The following is a 21,640-nucleotide window of genomic DNA, read 5'->3' on the forward strand; positions in this document are numbered from 1 at the left end:
GAAGAGGGAGTCGATAGTATGATTTATTGTGAGTTAAATTAAAGTTTAGAGTATTTTAAGAAGACGACGTATAGTGTGGAGTATTCACGTTAAATAACCCTTAGAAATACCGTATATGTTTTAAAAAGTATAAAAGTACCATGTGAAAAGTCGACAAAAAATTAAGGGATACTACTAGAATATCCCTTATTTTTATATCCGCTTGTTACTAAAATAAACATCAAATCATTCCCGCAACATTTTCAACGTTGTCCAACCGTAAGAAGATACAATAGTTTCTAACTAGTCATCAAACATAGAAGATCACTCACCTGTTGCATCCTCTTCTTCAACTTCATTCTCTCCATTTTCTTCAATTGTTTACCTTGGTTTACGAAGCGAAGCATATTCTTCAGTTATTTTTCTGACTCACACGTTACATTTCTGAAAGTGGTTTCGCAAATCTAATGGTGTCATTAACAATGCAATCTTAAGTTACCTGTTTCGAACACCCTTTTCCGTCTCGTAAACTGGGCATCGCACCAATTTAGACGTTATTGAATGTTGTTTATTGAAGTTGCATGTCGGGTGTTTGTTGAAATGCCTCAGTGAACTAGCAGTGTTTATTATTGTCCCATTGTTGAACAACATGGAATTAATAGTATGTTTGTTTGTTATTGGTCGATTCTTTTGTAGATATGATGAAGTATATGAAGCCCTTAAGCTTGTTCCAAGAATTGCAAAAGACAAATTTGCTAGAACGAGGTCGGTTTCTGGGGTTGGATGTTGGTGATAAGTATGTTGGACTGGCTGTGTCCGACTCTGTTAACAAAATTGCAACCCCATTAAGGTTAAATTTTGCTGCAGATTATACATTAGTTTTAATTTAAGAGTTTCTTTTCTTTTTTTAATCACCGTAGGCTCGTAGCATCATTTTCATAATTGAGGCATGGGTGCATTGCTATACAAAAGGCTCAGGGATTTTGTCTCATCATGAGTTATATATATATTATCTTACACTCTCATGTCCTGAAAGTTTCTGCGATACTCGTACTAAATTGTATAATTGGCCCATTAATTTGCAGCGTTCTGCTCAGAAAGAAGTCGAATATTGATTTAATGGCTGCCGATTTCCTAAGTTTGGTAAGGCCTCTGCTGCATTATCTCGGCCCTTTTCATTTATTTATGTTCTTGTGAATTCGTAAAGTCTCATATCTTGTCTCTTTTTCGTAATTCCGTATTATTTGCTAGTTGCATCAAACACCGCTCATTCTGTACATGAATAACTCCCCGGTTGCTTTACTGTAGTCCAGTAACTCCGCAAATAATATTCCACATGAAATCTGATTTTTTTTGGTTATTATGATCATTATGGCCTGTGACTCCACATAATTACTCAAGTTGCATTTTCGTCCACATTTTACGATGCTCCATTATTCACGTGCAAGGGCTCGCTTGGAATGGGGGTAATTATTAAGGGAGTAATAGAGCTAAAATGAACTTAAAAATGGAGGGAAAGGATGAGGATGTGAGATAAAAATGGGGAAATATAGTGTAATAGTTCCTCCATTAGGAGAGTAATTGTTACCGACCTCCCCCCTCAAGTAATTATTACAACCCTAATGGAGGAACTATTACACTATATTTCCCCATTTCTTTCCATTTCTATCTCTCATCCTCATCCTCATCCTTTCCCTCCATTTTTTAGTTCATTTTAGCTCTATTACTCCCTTAATAATTACTCTCATTCCAAGCGAGTCCCAAAAATAACCATGAAGTTTATTCCTAGACAAAGGGACTTAAGGAAGTACTTGATTCTAACAGTTTTTTTTTTGTTGCTTGCAGATTGAGGAATTCAATCTGAGGAGCTTTATTGTTGGCTGCCCTTTCGATAGGCAACGTCCTAGTGCTGATGTGTGTTCTTCTTCTGGTGGAGAAACTTTTCATGCGGTTATGGAATCAGTAATTTCACTAAAACAATTTTTAAATGTTTTTTCCCTTTGTTGATCAGGCTGCACAAATAAAGGTTTTTGTAGATGATCTTTGCAAGACTGGTAAACTCGAAGGTGTAAAATACACGTTCTGGAATGAGTGCTATACAACAAAGGTAAGTTTTGCATATTTTGGAGGTTCTTTCAGTTTGTAATATGCTATATAGATTGATATCACTCGAGTATATAATCACGGTGATCGGCAAGCAAAATGGCAATGGTTTTGTCTTTTTTCCGACTACACTAACTGTCATTTTCGGTTGTCAGAATGTCGAATTACTTTTGAAGCCACTAGAGTTGCATCCGGTGGAAATGAAAACAATGCTTGACAAATTTGCTGCTGTGGGCATCTTGCAGGTAAGAATAAGAATATTGCTTAACGCAAGGCCTTATTAGAACCGAATCTTTTTAGGTTTCTACCGAAGATATCTATGAAATGGATTGTGATTTTGGGTTAGTTCCAATAAATTGTTGGCTAACACTGAAAGCAAATTAAGAGTCACTATACTCATTTTGGGGTTTTAATGAACCTGCAATGCGTCACTAACCACCTTATGGATTCATAGGGATTGAAATTCATCAAGTTCTTTCATCCTTTGTTATTCTTGGTGCTGATTCATAATAGACTGCACCATGAGTTCTTGAGAGTTCTACTTTTGGTACTTAATTTTGTTTAGAATTCTCGGGCTTTCACGCCTTGATATAATGTGTGTAAAAAAATGTATCCTATGCTTGCGAATGGTGCTTAAATGCCGAAATTTGTTCATCATTTTCCGATTTCTAGATTATGATTCATCTTAATCCTTACGCTTGTTTCAGGGGTACCTGGATTATGTCAACCGGAGTAGATTGCATTCTGATGTAGAAGACTTGACTGAGAACAGCTGAGTGGCTCATTTTTGCCCATCTCCCGCAGATTTGCTCTACTGACTAGTGACTACTGTGGCACATTTGTATTTCTTATGAGATGTGGGAACTGTTTCAATTTCGAAGGGCTAATTCTCCGGCGGAGTAAAAAAAATACGTAATTTATTTTCGCAGTACGTATTTTACTCATTACAGTACTTTTTACACATTATTTTCCATTTACATACCCTTATTGACTATTGTACTACATCCGGAAGAAAAAAAAAATGGAATCCTCCGACTAGAGTACTCCTCATCCACCCACTAGTCCACTACCATGTTGAACCACCACCATAGACCTCACCCCTGGCCCCACCGTCGGATCCTCGATGTCCGTTCGGCCACACGTCACCATTCCCCTCGTCCTGTTGTACCAACAAACCCACCCTCCTCCGACGGCCATTCTCACCCTTCGTAATTCGAAAAACCCAGATGTATACCTATAAGTCTATAACCCAGATGTACTCCCAACTTCATATGTCAACTTAAACAAATGTCTTGGCTAATTGTCAATTTATGCATGTCGTTAATGTTTGGTCCACTAATAATGGCATACAAGGATTATCCAGGTAATCATGGTTATCCCCAATTCCCCATCACTCAAATTATGTATCAAGAAATCAAATTGTCCGCCCCCGTTTCCTGTGCGAATGTGCAAAATCAGTCATTTCTGACGTTGGTGGTGTATGGTGGTTTACGACGATGACATAGGGCGGTGATTGACGGTGATGAATGATTGCAGTGGTGGGTAGAAGTCTAGAAAAGGAGATGAGAATTGAAAGAATAACAAATTAGAGAGAAAGGAGATTGGGGAAATGAGAGGGGTAAAAGAGTCAATAGTGTACTGCAAAGAGTAAAATGTGTACTGCGACAATCAACACCCAAAAAAATAACTCCCCCGACTCTCCCTATGCTTCTTAGATCATGAATAGTAGGGTAGTGATACATTTTACGACAAAATTACAAGACATCTGAAAATAACGTCTTTGTATTTTTATTTAGAAAAGGTTGCAAACATCAACCCCCCTCAACACATCGAATTATCGAAGTACTAGGGCAATCTTCTTGCTGTGATGAGTACTTTGTGATGTTTTTTTTTTTTTTTTTTTTTTGACAATCGGGTTAAAAGAGTTCTACAATTTAGCAGCACGCTTAGCTAACCTATGAGCGGCTTTATTACAAATTCTAGGAACATAAGCAAAAGAAACGCAGTGAAAGTTTGCCGCTAATTCAGTGATATCTTCAACAGTATTCCTAATCCAATGTTTGAGTTGAGAACACTTTTAACTTGAGCAAGAAACCCGTAGACAATCGGATAAAATTGTAACATGGAGGATATTGAGAGAGCGCCCACTTCAAGGCCTCCCTAATTGCCAAAGCTTCGAACTTGCTCAAAGATTTCAAAGACTTCCTTTGATATTAATTTGACACAACCTCATTATCAAACATGATACACCCACCCAAACCAAAGAACAAGCTCTTTTGACCATGCAGCATCCACATAAATATGAGATTGTGAGCAGTTAAGAGAACCCTGGATCAAAGGAAAGATAACTCCATTCCTAAGGTTAGTCAATTCTTCCTCCAAAGGTGTTTGGAATGTTATGGACTCTGATTTCTTATCCTCACCAAAAGAGCCCATTTAAGAGAATCTTAAGACAAGAAGATAAGCACCAATATGGGAACACTTTAATTATCAAATACCTTTCTGCACCTTACCACCCAGATAGTCCAAAAGGTACACAAAAAGGAAAGACAAGCCTCTTGTTTATTATCAGCCTTAAAAAGAACAGTACTTTGTGATGTTATATGCAAAAGCTTACATGTTTATATTGTCCCATTTTCTCACCCAAAAGGACAATTTTAATGAAATGGAAGACGTGTGTACCAAAAAAAAAAAAAATGAAATGGAAGACGTAAATTATACTATAATCCTTCTCTTATAAAAGAGGTAATAGGAGTCAAAGTACTAGAGACTTTTGCCTAATTTTTTTTTCCTACATTTGCCTTTGTTTTTTTAACACATGATGACTCAGGATGGTACATAAATTCTCATTTGTGACGGATACTTTCCAACCCCATTCTCTTTTACATTTTTATTATTTCTTGGCTTTCCGACAATTGACGGTTTTATTGTTAGATTTGGAAATTTTATAATGTAATATCTGTAATAAACAGAAACAAATAAAAATTCCAAGAGTATGTTCATAAATCCATTATGTGGTAATAGTCTTCGTAAATTCATTTTATTTAATTTTCTAATGGAGTCGTATGAAATGAATGTCCGTTTTTTGAGTTATTTGTAAATTGTAACCGACATATTTTCGTATTACAATAAATGAATAAAGTAGAATCGTTTTGGGAAAACTTTAAATAGAATTGTATTAAGATGTCCGGGCACCATGGGGCCTAAAAAACTACTCCGTAGTAATGTAAAAAAAAAAGGGTAAAAAGTTTACCATTCCATTATATCCTAAAGCACAAATTCTCACTTTAGACGGAGCCATTAGAGCATCCACAATGGTAAGCTAGTTGCTACTAGCTTACCTTTGCCACATAAGATTTTCAAGCTACAACATTTTTAGGCTAGAAACTACTACAATGGTAAGCTACTAGTATTGTGGCTTAGATGGACCCATATGTCAACTACCTTTCACCCATTTAATTAATACATTTATTTATTTTATCTATAAAATAAAAATTAAAAATTCATATAACTAAAAATAGCAATACGTATAATTGTATAAAGACTAGTGCAAGAAGCTATCAACTATGGTTTTCTCCATTAGAAAATTTCCAAATATGCTCCACTAGATCAGCCTTTAGTTGTTGATGCACTTGTCTATCCCGAATGCTTGCATCTCTAGCAATATATGCTTCCAAATCTTCTATATGACCATGTTCAACATCATTAAGAACGGCGGGTGAAAATGTATCATCCGGGAATTTTCTTGAATATGTGTGCCGCTCATTTTCGACAATCATATTATGAAGTAGTGTATCTTGAGTTTGGCCAAAGAAAATACTGCCAAATATAGCCGTTTTTCACTTAATGAAGTTGTTGCATACTCAACTAATTCAAGTAGTTCCCCTCATTAAATGCATTTTGAAAATGCAATTCAATTTCCACATGTATTATTTTAGTAGGTAGATTTTTTTTGTAGGACCATTTAAGCTACTAGCTCCATGGAGCTAGTAGCTCAATTTAAGTTAGTTCAATGGAAGTGCTCCAATGGTCAAACAAGTAGCTTGGAATTTTTTTTATTTGCAAGCAAGTCCTTTTGGCAAACCATTGGAGATGCTCTAAGAAGATAAATCCATTGAGCCATTGAACTCCATCCATCAAAACATTCAACAGTGCATAAAACAGGAACATGACCATTATTATCAAGAATCAACAGGCAATAGTGCATCTTATAATTTTTTTTTGGGATATATTCTCACGGGTAACTCTTTAACTTTTTCGTTTTCTAAGGTGTATTTCCCGTTTTTCACAAAAAAACTTTGACCGACAATATTTCTCTGCTACGAGTTCAGGAAATCTGGAAATGGTAATATTTTTTTTCAAACCAATTATTTTGTAAAAGGCCTTGAATTTGAAAAAAAAATTCACCGCTTTCTGAACTCGTAACTGGTAAATATGGTTGGTCAAAGTTTTTTTAACGAATAAACTTTTGACCGACCATAATTCTTGACTACGAGTTGAGACGTCGGTGAATTTTTTTTTATAACCGAAGAGCTCGTAAAGACGATCAATTTGAAGAAAAAAAAAAAAAAAAAAAGAGGGGGGTTTATGCTATTCTAAACTTGTAGCCGAGTGTCATTGACGGTCAAAGTTTTTTTGCAAGAAAAGAGGGGTAATTAATTGGTACAAGTGAAAGTATCTTTTTTACCGGGTGAGAGAAAGCTTACAACAAAGCTTGTTTAGCTAGGTTATGAGCTACTCCTTATCTTATTAAGCTTCCTAGGACAAAAACTAAAAGTAAAACAGAGACAACTATAAACTAGTTAGTTTCTTGGTGTCCAACAGAATCGTCTTAGACTCTTAGCGTAGTGATGTCGGATTTACGAAGTCGGTTTTAAGCGTTAAAATTGGATCCGAAGCAGGACGAGAATCAAACTCAAACAGTAGTTGCAAATTGTGCATTAGAATCACATGTAGCCATGTAGGAATGCCAGGAGCTACTTTGAGAGTACAAATAGCGAAATGCCATTTAAACAGTAACATTAAAATGATAATATATCAATACTACGAATTCTTGACCTAAATCTAGTTAGAACAGAATCTTGCGCAAGTCCTATACCAGTAATGTAACTCTCCTTGCCAAATCTAACTAAATTGCTCGGAAACCAACCATCCTACAGTGCTGAATGCAGGGCTTCAAGACAGTAAGCTTTCTTGCGTTGAATGTCAGGAGACGCCGTTAATAACTTCCCAATTGTCAACCCTATCCCTCGGCAAAAGGCCGATCACGTCCTTGTGGAGGCTCATCACCATAAGGCTTTCAAATACACAATGTATCTACAAATAAGCACCCAAACAGAATTATTAGTTAACCACTTGCCAAGTCAATCCCGGTCATGGGTTTGTTTGAGTCAACTTCTTTGGGACCAGGCCATGAGCCTGTAACATTTTGGGTAGGAGATGCCTTCATCCCTGATAGCTCCGTACACTTCTCGTCTGTCTCGTTTAACTCAGTGCTCCTTCCCTTGATACTCCCATAAACAAAACTGCACACTACAACCTGCCAAAAAAAGTTGTGAAAATGAACGTCTTTTTTTTTAGTAAATCAGCTATTGGACTCTATTACACCGCTCTTTGCGCCACTATATGTCACAAACTCACAGTACAATGGTCAATACAATAACATTATCCCAGTGTCTCAATGACTCCCGCCTGTGGCAAGGTAAGACGTAAGGGGAGTCCATAAGTGAGCAACCTTACTTCTTCGTCAGAGAGGCTGTTTCGTATGAAAATTTGTATTTTAGAGCAATATGACACTACTACTTTGCAATACAACAAGAAAATAGAGAGCTTATAAGTCATTTAACGTATTCCGTCCTACATTGATTTTTTTTAAAGATATTACCTCGGAGATTTTTAGTATGGTGACGGAGAGGGCACAATGGAGGGAAAGGATACATGTGGATTTTTAGTATTTGATGTTTTTTTGACATATTTAGTGTTTTTATTTAATTTAAAAAAATTAAATTATTGGTTTTTCTCTCCTTTATTACACTTTTTTACCAACCACTTTCTTATATATTTTACTTGGTTTACTTTTAAGGCATTCCGGATCCTTAATTCTATTTCGGTTTTCAAAATCGTTTTAATTTTTTCTCTCGATTTAAATTTTAAGTTTTTATAAAAGAAATCCGGAATTCGATTTTAAAACCTCTAAGTTTACCTTGACTTTCCATTACATTTTCGCTCTCCCTTTTGTTTTTCATTTTCCCTTTTCTATTCGCATTTTGAGGTGTGCGTTCACCCATGGACGGTTCTAAAGGATAATTCATGTCAGCCGACCCCAAATCATTTTGGGATTAAGGCTCTGATGTTGGTTGTTGTTGTTGTTGTTGTTGTTGTTGTATTACCTAGGAGATTAGAATCAGAAATTACCAAAGAAAAATCAAAACAAATGAAGGAAAAAATAAAAACCTATATAATACCTGGACCAGTCTCGAAGCGACCAGCCTTCCTCCGACTGCACCACCAATTACATGGCCATCAGGGCTAGATAGGGAAACATTAACACCACCAATCCGGTTACGAGACCCATCAGTTTCCGCTACTAAATATGAACCAGATAAGCATAATATCTCAAAACGGCCCTACAGATGGATAATAAATTTACTTAGCATCAACCTTTCTAAGCAAACAAAGTACGAAGTAAAAAGTTGTCACAAGCTTATTACAGTAGACAATGAAACAGCCACGGCAAATGACAATTACAGGGTCCTTTCCCAGATCACATCATTTTACAAAGTCCGCTTCGAAGAGTGGTGATTAAGTCCCTTAATACTGAATTTACAAGATATAAGTCCTATGATTACATTGACTAAATATTTACAGCATTTTAGTCTTGAAGTCTTTTGCTGAGTAGTTAAACTTCAAATCATTAACCAGCAAAATTAAGTCTTGAAAGAACTTGAAACACATATCTGAACAAAACCTTTCCACAAATCAAAACAAAGACTGCACAAACAAGTCACGAGTTTTGAGGCTTTTACGCTAAAGAGCTTCTGACATAACATATATGAGCTGGCCAACAATCACATGAACAGACTACAACACTTCACTCAGGTCTTACAGCCCATATGTTGTGCAATAAAAACAATGTCAAGAGCTTACATAGCGAACTACTATTCTTGGTAACCATATTCTCTCTCGTGCCTTCAGTATAGCAATTAGATTGCACAGCAACTAAGATTCTAGACGCTCAGGGTACTCTGATGATGAAGGCATGAAGCTAATTCATCACCTTGATGCAGTACTTCTGCCGAAAGTTGGACTTATATTGCTCATACATGTAGCTATAGACCCAGTGAAAGAGGGAGTCGATCGTGGATGTATACTTAGAAGTTAGAATTCATTTGGCTAACCACGGCAACAAATAGAAATTATAACATCCTAGAAATTACAAATATGTGCGTCGTTTAGCTTAAGAGAATTTCGTAAGATGTAAGAATTTCAAATACTCCTGAATTCTCGTTTCCTACAATACGGAGAAAAATATTTACTGAATCCTATAGGTATGTCAATTCTTGAATCTATAAAATCTTATTAAAAGGCTAACCTAAAAAATGTGACATGACAAGTTTAATTGTGACATGGCGGCAAGTTTTAATGTGACATGGATTATCAATTTATTATATGGCATTGATTTAATTCATTTATCTATAAATCTATAAATAAAATAAAAAGGTAAGCCAAAAGTATCTCATTTTACCATTAAAATCCTAGCAAGTCATATCATTATTTCTTATTTAAAAAGGAAAAAAGAAAAAAAATTGAAACATTAAATGCAAATAATATTTTAGATAAATTAAACAACAATTAAAAATCAAAATTCATACTAAATTTTAAATTTCGACGTTTATTGTTATAATATTTTAAGCAAATAAAAATAAATAAATAAATTAAAACAAACCTTTTTACATTTCATTTCTCCTTACTCTATATTTATGTCTATATTAAATTTGCTAATAATGAAAAAAATGCTCAAAAGTCATAAAACCTTCCTACATATTTATGTATATATTAAATTTGATAATAATAAAAAAAGACGTCTAAAAGTCATAAAACTTATCCTCAATTGGCTATAAATATTTGATGGAAAACAATATTTGTGAGCCAAAATTCAAGCCAATATTTTTTTTAACCTCATCACCAAGAGAATTGTATGTGTCAATAGTGTTTCTTATCATTGTATTACATCAAGGTAAGTATATTAAGGTAAGGTAAGTATATATTAAGGTTTTAAATAATTTATTTATTTATTTTTAAGTTCAATTGATTATGAAGTACTCATTACATTTTTAAACTTCACATATACGTTGTTTTGTTCTCATTTAGGGGCTATCAAGATTTTTGGAGTTGTGTTATTCAAAGGTAAATATACTTACATCTTTATTATTTAATGCTCTCTTTATTTCATTATTTAAGGGAAAACTTAAATTAATAATAAGGTTAATATTACATAAATCAAATCCCACCATTTTGTTTGTTATTAATCACTCAATGGTTTTTTTTTTGTAGGGATTGTTCATTGGAGAAAGATGACTATATGAAGAAGGAAAATACTAGAATTGCTTAAACAAATACTCTCTCCATTCCACTCAATAATATATTATAAACTAACAATAAGATTGACAACATGAATGTGAATGACTAATTTTGTTCATGTTCATTGACCCATGTTCCTGGGGTTTTGAAGGCGAATAATTTATAATTATAGGATCAATAATGTAAAATTTAATTTCGATTTATTTATTATTTATGTTTCGTCCAATGACTCTTTGACACGTTCTCATTCATGCCAAGTTAAAATAACTCTCACCTCACATGCGTTTCAAAATAATATAACTTATAAAATAGAAGCCAAAACAATTAAAAGATTAGAAGGAAGGCGCGGTAAGGTATGTGTAGTTTCAACAATTTTAGTAACATACACATCATCTGAACTAAGTTTAACCTCTTATTTACAATTTACAATTTACATTACCTATTTGATTAGGGCATGTTGCTCGGATGTTGATCAATTGGTTGGGTTACGCATGAATTTGTTGAATGAGTTTTCCACATGAGTGTCATGAATTACTGGATTCATTGAGGGTATTTTTTTTTTCAAAACCACATGTTATTAGTATATTAATCAAAATAACAACTAAAATACGATATATAGTTTTGAAAATAAACCAAAGTTGTCAAAGAAATAAGGCATTAACTAACTAACTATTTTGTATTTCAAGACTCAATATCTTTTTAAATGGATCAACTAATTGCTCGGACAAATCTTAACAATACTATAATATAACAAAACTAAAACAGATAAACCCGTGATTTTCACGGGTCACAAACCTAGTTTATATTTAATATTGGCAAGCAAACATATTTATCAAATTTCAGTGGATTCGATAAAGAAGCTTGATTCCAATAAATTGAAAATTTATAGGTGTCGATTCCTTGAATAACCGAACTAACACTTAGGAACACTTGACACATAATAAAAGACGAGATCACAAAAATATAATCAAGACAAAAACAGAAACACGACATATTAATATTTTTGTCTTCCCAGCTTATATAATCAGCGGATACTCAATACTGAGTGAAAGTCACAACAAATAAAATCAGTTAGCAATCTTTCAAAGATTTTGTGATAGACATTATGATGATTTACCTCAAATGTAACAGTTCCAGTAGATGATGCAGGTTGGCGTAGTGTGACTGCCGAGACACCACCACTGCCTGACATAATGCATAAAGCTCTTGGCCTTTGTTGTGCAAACGAGAGTATTTTTCCTGCAATGTCCTGAGAATTACACTAACAAGTCCGTCAATACTTATCAAATTTAGCAATCCATCAAATCAGTTTGAAGGCAATTAAGTTCCCAAGGAAACATGTAGTTATATACTCAGAGTTTAAACACAAACACCACAAGTACTTTGAGGAAGAGGGAAGAAAAGAAATGCCCAAGGTAATTTGAGGGGCGACTTAAGCAACCTTTGTGCGGTGTTATGGTACTAAATCTAGGCCAAGAAACCACACCTTGACAGAGTTATCAGGTTGTAGCCGATACCCATTTTGGGGAGGTACAGTCAAGTGTAAGGCATTATGAACGAGACCAGTCAGTGATGGCTGATACCAAGTAACTCTCAAACTATGAGGCTGTTGAAAACCATTCCCTGTGTTGAGAACACAATGAAGCGGTTTCCAAATGACTGTAGCAAGAATAGGATCAAATAACCATCACTTCATAATGTAAGAAGAGCGAACACTTTAGTGAATTTAACTTAGTGAATTTAACTTTGTTCCATCATGCTTCAAAACCAAAAATCATTCGCCGTTGACTCTACTAGAAAGAAATAATTAAATGGCTAACTAAACCAATACAACAACAACAACAACAACAACATTACCCCAGTGCCAAAATGGCTCCCGCAAATTGCGGGGTAAGGGGGGGTCGGATGTACGCAGCCTTACCCTTGTGTTAGCAACACAAAGAGGCTGTTTCCAAGTGACCCAAGATGAAAATTGCGTCGGGAACTGCATCGAACGACCACTACTTCACAAGAGAAAGAAGAGCAGCCACTTTAGTGAGCCATTTTGCTTTATTCCATCATAATCCAGAACTAAAGAGTAATGAATCTTTGGCTCCATTGGAAATATGGAAACAAGGCTAACTAAACCAATCATCAAAAGATTTGGGGTACATAATTTCCTAAGTTCTTGACCTTTAGGAACACCTTTTATCAACTATCTCACAATATTTTCTCCAAAGAAAAGCAATTTACCAAAAAAGAACAACAACAACAACAACAACATCAGAGCCTTAATCCCAAAATGATTTGGGGTCGGCTGACATGAATCATCTTTTCGAACCGTCCATGGGTGAACGCACGCCTCAAAATGCGAATAAAAAAAGGGAAGATGAAAAACAAAAAGGAAGAACGAAAATGTAATGGAAAGTCAAGGTGAACTTAGGGGTTTTAAAATCGAATTCCGTCTTTCTTTTATAAAAACTTAAAATTTCAATCGAGAGAAAAGATTAAAACGATTTTTAAAAACCGAAATAGAGTTAAGGATCCGGAATGATACAGATGAAATCTACAAGGAAGTGGTTGGTGAAAAAGTGTAATAAAGGAGAGAAAAATAAATAAATTTTTTGTTTTGCCCGAGCAAGCGAATAATAGTCCAACGTTCAATTCCTGCAAACATTGGGTGATCAAACCCATAGAACATCCCAAAACTAAGTGCTAACATTTATCAACTATCTAACAACAGAGAGATGTAGCAGTATCATGCTTGTGAAACAAAGGAGCAATTAGATTTCATTTTCCACAACTAAGCAAGCAATAGTTCAACGTCCAACTCTTGCTAACATAAGGTTTCCACAAGACCACAACTAGCTCAAAGCAAGGCATGTTACACACAGGGTTCCCTAAAGCTCGTTTCTCAAAAGTAGATGCCTCCACATAACTCTCTACCTTTAGCAATAGTATAAAAAAAAAACTTCTTCGTGATAGGCATCGTCTTTCTGAAGTGAAGGCCTATAGGGTACTAAGAGTATGTTTGGCCTAACTTCTCAAAGTGTTTTTTTTTTGCCAAAAGAAAAAACACAAATTGGCCAAATACACAATCATTCAAAAGTTAAAAATAATTTCTTAAATGCTCAACAACCATCATTTTGCCCTTAAAAATAGAAACAACAATTTTGTGCTTTTAACTTCTGAAGAACACTTTTAAAAAATTGAATTAGAGAAACAAAACCTCAATTTTAATAAATTAAGCCAAACATGCTCCAAGTCTTGTATATCTAGCAGGTTGCACAAAGTAGCATTTAGCGTGTTGGCATTATGGCATACCTCTCCAGGTTGTACATGAATTACGTGAGGCATAAATGCAACGCCTGCAGAATTGCTCATCCATTCACCTAGTAAGAATACAACAACAACAACATCAGAGCCTTAATCCCAAAATGATTTGGGGTCGGCTGACATGAATCATCCTTTAGAACCGTTCATGGGTGAACGCACACCTCAAAATGCGAATAGAAAAGGGAAAATGAAAAACAAAACGGAGAGCGAAAATGTAATGGAAAGTCAAGGTAAACTTAGAGGTTTTAAAATCGAATTCCGGATTTCACCTAGTAAGAATATCATAACAATTTTACTGTTATGCATCGCCAAACAAAACAATCAATCTTTTTAAAAAGATGAAACATGATTTAGATGGCGTAAAACTGCACTTTAGAGAACCAAAAATGCAAATACAACAGGTTTGCTATAAGTTCCTGAAGAAGAGTACATTTGAAACCAACCTCCACATTAACAGTTTATAGTTTCCACATTAACCTTAACCTTGTGTTAGCAACACAATGAGGCTATTTCCGAATGACCCAAAATGAAAATTGCAAAGAGAACTTCATTGGATAAAAGAGATGCAACAACCTACTCACATAACATACTCTTGACAACAGTTCAACCAATGAAAATATCAAATTGACATTATTCAGTAAATAGAATAAATGCAACTAAAAAAAGAATTAAGATTATGAGATCAAATAAATGAGCTTACCAACAGAGGCCAACCTCTGCTTCCTCCCAGACCCAGGAGGCCTTCCTCTCTTTTTCCTATCACCAGGTGTACCTGAATTTGGAGAGGAAGGTGATAGAGCCAATGCCATGGAACCTGAACCCGAACCCAAATCCGACACAGAACCGGGTCCTACAACCCCATTAGCCCCATCAGGCCTATATTTCCTAGGCCTACCCCTCTTTTTCTTTAAGGGTTCACTCAAAGAACCACCAGCTGAAGCCACAGTTATTGAAAAACCTTGAGGAGGTCCATTATTAGGCTGAGACATTGGACCTCCTTCCACATTAAATGCAGGTTTAACAACATGATTTGCATCAGAAATATTAGGGTTTATTGGTCTATACCCAGGTGGTGGTGATGGGCTAGTGAAATGACCACCATGCCCTTGTTCTGATGCACAAGAAATTGCTCTATTAAAATAATAAGGTGATGAACCTTGCAATGCCATACCTTCTCTCCCATCCATACATTTACTTCACCCAAATTAAATCACAGAAACCAAAAAAATCCCTAAATTATACACAGAGATCACAACTTTATGCTGAAAATTAGGGTTTTAAACCTTACTACACAATCAATCAGTGAAATTACTCTACCTATATGCAAAAATAGCTTAAATTCTTCACAAAATCAGCAATTTGAACTTACCCAGGTGCTCAAATACACAATAGATCTCTAAAGTAAGTGTTTTCTAGGGTTTTGGTGGGGAAATATCAAATCCCTAATCTAAAAAATTGAAACTTGAACAATCCAAAATGTTGTTCAGCTGATTTCTGAGATACCCAGAAAGGCAAAACTCAGAATTTTATCACTAATTTCTCTTAACACTAACAAAAGAACACAAGATATTAGGGAAAACACATAAACACAAAGTTGAAGAAAAAGAAATGGACAATAGTTAGAAGAAGTAGCAATTCGAATGAGAGAGAGAATGAAGAGAAAGTAAAAAGTTGAGAAAATGTAGAGTTATACTGTACTGTACTACAGTAGTATTGAATTTATTTGAAATAAAGGTGACTTCTTTTATCACAAATTCTTGTTTCAGACCGTCACTATCCGTCTTAAGCTTAAGACGGATAGTGACGGTCTTAAGCAAGACGGACTGTTCTTTTATAAGTTGCAATAATTATTGTATAACTTGTGAGACCGTTTTTTAATATATAAAGACATTCATTTATTGATAATAATACTAATAAATAAATGTGTATCTAACGAATAAAATGATTATTTTATATTATAAGACGGTTTTATTTTATAATTTAATTTTTATAAGAAAGTAGCATCTCAGAAACCACTCAGATTTGAAAATTCAATGAAGTTAAAGAGGTTTCAGATGTGTCAAGTGTCAAGGACAAGGTGACCTAACTTTGATTTCCTCTCACTTGCCATTTGGTGTAACATAATCTGCTTTTATTCAATGATGTACAGTGAGAATACTGCTGTACTGTTCTTTTTTTTTTTTTTTTTGAAAAAACCATGAAGGCTTATATCATATTACGTAAATCATGCGAAGCTACATCAACAAACTGTAGCGGAAAATCCTCTACCCAGACGCGCCTACCAATGCTCCAAGGCCTAGCGTGAGCGACTTCATGAGCTAGACTATTAAAATCCCTACTAGAGTGCGTAAAAGAAACAGAATCAAAACGACTACAAAAAAGCAAAATGTCCGCGAAAAAGATGTAAAGCTCACTCCTGCCGCTCTTTTTCTTCCTCAACGCTTGAACAACCTCGAGACAGTCACTTTCAACGACGATGTTCACGCCCTCTTGCCCAAGCTTCCTTAAGGCCGAGAAGAACCGCTTCCGCTTGACCATAGGGACATCACGACTACCATTCCCCCGCACCGAGCCACGACCCATTCCATAACACCCTCGTAGTTGCGACAGACCGCGCCTAATCCCACCCCAATACCCTCCATGACTCCCGCATCCACATTCACTTTCCATGTCCCCAAGCACGGCTTTCGCCATCCCCCCACCATCACGTCCTCTCTTTCAGCCGCTCCCTCACGAGTCTCCCCTGCGGGTTGTAGCGTCTCCATCTCCCACACCAACTCCCTAACTCGCCTCAATATGCCCTCCGTGGACCACCTAGCTTCATCAAACACGAGTTTATTTCGTTTTTCCCATAAAACCCAACACGTCGTTACAAACACCACCCTCTCCCGCGCAGTCAACTCTCTTAGCATACCTTCCACCCACTCCCTCACCCGCACAAGCCCGTTAGTCCTATCCACCTCTATTCCCATTCCCTCCCAAATCCCGTCCCCCCACCCACAATCCCGAACAACGTGAAGACAAGTCTCCACGTTGCTATGACAACGAGGGCACGAATCATCAACCTGACCAAGCCGAGCTGCAATATTAGCTCTCGTTGGGATCGCTTCATTGCACAGCTGCCACATGAAAGCCTTTATCCTAGGAAGAACGGGTATTTTCCAAATCGCATTCCACACCCATCGTTCGCCAAAAATCGATTGTTCACCTTCCTCATTACAATTCCCAGCCAAGAGACGATAGCCCGACCTCACACTATACACTCCATTCTTCTCATGTTCCCAGCTCCACCCATCTTCTCGGACTACCTCACTCAAACGAATTTGCAGGATCCTTTCCGCCTCAAAAGGCAAGAATAGCGACTCAACTTTGTGGCGGTCCCACTGGTCTCCTCCGTGCATAAGCAACTCCTCCACTTTCATGTTGATGTCAGCCTCACCCCTCGGAGACAACACCCGCCTAGACTCCGTTCCTGGGATCCACGGATCAAGCCACACTCTCGTGCCCTCACCTCGGCCAATGCTCCTCCTCAACCCCAAGCGCATGACCTCTTTAGCATCACAAATGCTCCTCCAAGTGAAGCTAGGGTTAGGGCCCAGATTAGCTTCCATGAAAGAACAAGAAGGGAAGTACTTCGCCTTAAGCACCCTCGACATCAAGCTGCCCTCCTCACTCACCAAACGCCACGCTTGCTTAGCTAAAAGAGCTAGATTGAACTTCGCAAAATCCCGAAAACCCATTCCACCCTTGGCCTTGGCACGACACATATGACTCCATGCGACCCATGATATCCTCCGTTTCCCGTTAGAGGAACCCCACCAGAAACGCGAGACAATTGAACGCAACTCATCACAAAAATTGGTCGGTAATTTAAACACACTCATCGCATAGGTAGGAATAGATTGGGCCACTGCCTTTATCAGAGTTTCCTTACCTTTCATTTGAATAGCATACCTCGCCATCCTTGCATTTTGTTGTTTAATTTGTCTCGAATAACTTTGGAAAGGAGCTGTTTAGAATGGCCAATCACAGTGGGTAAACCAAGGTACTTATCATGCTCATTCACCACGTTGACCCCGAGAACAGCTGCCACCCTCTCTTTACGTCTTGCCGTCGTGCCTTTGCTAAAAGAAACATTGGTCTTCTCCTTGCTTACCAATTGTCCCGAAGCCGCTTCGTACTGATTCAACACATCCAACACCACCCGGGCTTGAGACTCATTAGCTTTTGCGAAGATAATGCTGTCATCGGCAAAAAATAAATGGGAGACAATAGGGGCTTGCGGTGCTATGCGTATGCCGTGAAGAGACCCTAACTCAACCTTCCGCCTCAGCATACTAGAGAGAACCTCGGCACAGAGAATAAAAAGATACGGCGAAATTGGGTCCCCTTGTCGTAGCCCTCGCTCCGGAACAAAAGCCTCAGATGGTGAGCCATTAATTAGAACCTCATACGACACCGACTGAACACACTGCATGACGTTTGTAACCCATCTGACATCAAACCCCATAACTTCAAGTACCCTTCGCAAGAAACCCCATTCCACCCTATCATAAGCCTTCGCCATATCGAGCTTCAAAGCCATATGCCCGCCACCTCCTCTAGAATTTTTCATATAATGGAACATCTCAAAAGCAACCAAGATATTATCAGAAATGAGTCTGCCTGGTGTAAAAGCACTTTGATTCTCCGATACCAGCTGGCCCAAAAAGAGTTTAAGACGATTGGCTAACACTTTAGAGACTAATTTATACAGCACGTTGCATAAACTAATCGGCCTGAAATCTCGCAATTTATCCGGGGCTTTCTTTTTGGGAATTAACACAATATGGGTACTATTAATAGCGACCGGAAACTCACCCCCATTGAGGATACCCAAGACCGTGCGCGTAACAGAAGGCCCAACAATGTGCCAGTATGACTGATAAAAGAGAGCATTCATCCCATCCGGTCCCGGTGCCTTCAGTGGATGCATTTGAGTAAGTGCTTCAAGAACTTCCTCCCCTCTGTACTCCGCGCTGAATATTTCATTCATTCCCGCCGTGACCCGTCCCTGAACACCAACCAATAACTCATCGAAACCCGCGGGCTGTGAGGACGTGAAAACAGAGGAAAAATACCTCACAAAGCGGCCTTAATGAAAGATCGTTCCCATCCCTAACCGTGCCATCCTCCTCGACAATCCGACCGATCTTATTCTTTTGCTTTGCGCTGCCCGCCTTTCTATGGAAATACTTGGTATTACGATCCCCATCCTTCAACCATAAGGCCCTCGATCTTTGGCGCCAAAACATCTCCTCTTGTCGAAGTAATTGATTAATATCCTTCATTACTTTCTTTCTTTCCTCGACATTTGCCACCGTCCTCTCGTTCTCATTCAACCAAGAAATTCGCTTCCTCTTTCGCTTCAAATCTCGAAGAATTTTCCCGATGCTAATCCCTTTCCACTTCTGAAGTTCACGGGCACACCTAGAAATCGTCTCAATCACATTCCAATCATCCTCCTCCCACACCCGTTTGATCGTATCCTCACACCTGACTTCCCTATCCAAATTTGTTCAAAACGGAATCGGCTATTGTATGTATGCTCCTCCTCCCTCCGCCTATTAAGGACCACCTTGATAGGGGAATGGTCCGACCACTCGCGGTCCATGTGAACAAGTTTTGCATAAGGAAACAGTTCCCTCCAAGATTCTGTCTTCATGGCCCGATCCAACCGGCACTGTCTATTCTCCTCTCCCCCTTGTCCGTTATCAAAAGTAAAGGCGTACCCCTCAAAGTTAAGGTCACTGAGCCCACAATCATCCACCGCCTCCCGGAAGTTATTCATCTGCCATTGGGCCCTAGAGCCCCCTTTCATTTCATCTGCAAATAAAATTTCGTTGAAATCCCCCACACAAAGCCACGGGTCCTGGGACTCAGCAGCGAGAGTCCTCAGGAGCTGCCACGATAAATGTCTATCTTGGATTGAAGGCCAGCCGTAGAAACCAGTCAACCTCCACTTCGAACCATCCATCTCAATATCAAAGTCCATGAAATGTACTGACGCAGCCCTAAACACCACATTTAAATCCTTCCTCCAAAGAAAAGCTAAGCCCCCCGATCTACCGACACTATCTACCTCCATACTATAATACTCATCAAAACTGGAACTAATCTTCCTCATCTCTACCCTACTCAGCTTCGTTTCACAGAGAAAAACGAAAGCCGGGGCCTCCCTCCGGATCAAGTTCCGGAGCCCACCAACTGCATCGGGATTGCCCAGCCCTCTGCAGTTGAGACTTAAAAGATTCATTGGGCCCGGCGGGGTTGAGCTCCCTCAACCTCCGCCTCAGGTGAAAACACACCCATATCAATAAAAGGTTTCTTCGCCACATTTTCCGTCTCCTGCTCCATATCCTCCCTGGTTCTTTTCGACCCCGCCCTTCCAGCTGAGGAAGCCGTAGCTCCTTCCCTAGCCACTCCTCCCTTTTCCCTAGCAAACTTCTTCCACTTTTTACTTTCAGGACCCGTCACTTTCTCCCTTTCCTCTACAACAATGTCACTCTCCATAAAAGATAACTCCCCTCCCGAACTCGCCCTAAGCTCTCCCCCGTGTTCATTCATCTCTTTATGCCCTTCAGAATTAGAACAGTTCATCACCACGCCCACTTCTTCTATAGTCCCTCCTTCCCTCCCCTGCTCATGCGACTCAACCAAAGCGCCTTCTCCACTTGCCTCTGCTCCCGTTTGTTTAGTGGGCAATTTCTTGGAAGCATGAGACACCGCAATCTTCTGGAGTTTTTCTATCATTTGTTCCACTATGCCCTCCTCTCGTTTACGTTGCTCCTCATCAAACTCGGCCAGTAGGACCCTAGCCGCTTTTCCCAGAGGTTCTGAAACCGTCTTTGTGACCTTCCACGGTGAGGCCCTAAGCCATTCCCCATATTTCAGATCTCCCTCCTCATAAGGTCCGTCCTCACACTCCTTCTCGCCATGTCCTAGCACCCCACAACCATAACAGAATGTCGGCAACCGTTCGAACTTAACATTGAACTCAGTCGCGGCCAACCTTTCTCCAGACATACGCACCTTGACAGATGATTTCAAAGGTTTGCGTACATCATGAATCACCCGAATACGCACCGCCCTCTCTAATTCCGGATTTGGTATAACATCCAGACTCACAAATTTACCCAGCTGCTGTCCCAGGTGTTTAATGTTGGCTTCATTTGACCTACCTCTAATGGGCAAGTCATAAATGCGGACCCAAAGGGGAACAAGAAAGAGAGGCGTGTCAGTCAATTTACCCGTAGTACACGGGTCACCAAAACACCACATAAACTTATCGAAATGCCAAGGCTGGCCTTCGACAACTCTATTCTTGTCTCGTTCATCAGTAAACCGAAAAGCAAAAATTTTGTCCTTAGCATCGATAACATTACCTAATATTGAGCCTTTAGGGTTCCATAGCTTGGTCATAGTATCAATCGCCGCTCGCACGTTAATCGCTTTCGCTGTCCACAAACGCCCTACCAACATCAACTCAGACCTTTGTATCTCGCGCACATCATCACCCACATCCCATTTAAACTGCGTCCCCAACTTCATCGTCCTCAACAAGAGATTGTTTCCCTTCCCTTCGCCCTATTGCGCTTGAACTCGCCATTAGGGCAAAAGATGC

At 38.3% G+C, this 21,640-nt stretch overlaps 3 protein-coding genes across 4 annotated transcripts; 1 reads left to right on the top strand and 2 right to left on the bottom strand.

The window, feature by feature from the left end:
- Nucleotides 1-211: 211 nt before the first annotated feature.
- Nucleotides 212-2,993, top strand: LOC141653566 (uncharacterized). 2 transcript variants are annotated; one of them, XM_074461370.1, is made up of 7 exons: nt 212-258; nt 676-829; nt 1,065-1,122; nt 1,825-1,893; nt 1,991-2,086; nt 2,238-2,327; nt 2,790-2,993. In XM_074461370.1, exons 2-7 carry the CDS (start codon nt 678-680, stop codon nt 2,856-2,858), a joined length of 534 nt encoding a protein of 177 aa, XP_074317471.1. In that variant the 5' UTR covers nt 212-258; nt 676-677; the 3' UTR covers nt 2,859-2,993. The 2 variants fall into 2 exon arrangements, with proteins under 2 accessions (XP_074317471.1, XP_074317470.1); XM_074461369.1 differs by lacking the exon at nt 212-258 and adding an exon at nt 292-394.
- A 3,998-nt stretch (nt 2,994-6,991) lies between these two features.
- Nucleotides 6,992-15,715, bottom strand: LOC141653567 (AT-hook motif nuclear-localized protein 5-like). Its single transcript, XM_074461371.1, has 5 exons — nt 14,678-15,715; nt 13,966-14,033; nt 11,780-11,911; nt 8,547-8,708; nt 6,992-7,621 (listed from the first exon to the last, which is right to left on the bottom strand). Exons 1-5 carry the CDS (start codon nt 15,162-15,164, stop codon nt 7,430-7,432), a joined length of 1,041 nt encoding a protein of 346 aa, XP_074317472.1. The 5' UTR covers nt 15,165-15,715; the 3' UTR covers nt 6,992-7,429.
- A 2,199-nt stretch (nt 15,716-17,914) lies between these two features.
- LOC141651628 (uncharacterized) lies at nt 17,915-21,567 on the bottom strand. The gene is made up of 4 exons (XM_074459329.1): nt 20,325-21,567; nt 19,617-20,223; nt 19,140-19,521; nt 17,915-19,066 (listed from the first exon to the last, which is right to left on the bottom strand). Exons 1-4 carry the CDS (start codon nt 21,565-21,567, stop codon nt 17,915-17,917), a joined length of 3,384 nt encoding a protein of 1,127 aa, XP_074315430.1.
- Between the last annotated feature and the right edge of the window lie 73 nt (nt 21,568-21,640).

This window comes from Silene latifolia, chromosome 4 (assembly GCF_048544455.1).
Source record: "Silene latifolia isolate original U9 population chromosome 4, ASM4854445v1, whole genome shotgun sequence".
Classification (NCBI taxonomy): Eukaryota; Viridiplantae; Streptophyta; class Magnoliopsida; order Caryophyllales; family Caryophyllaceae; genus Silene; species Silene latifolia.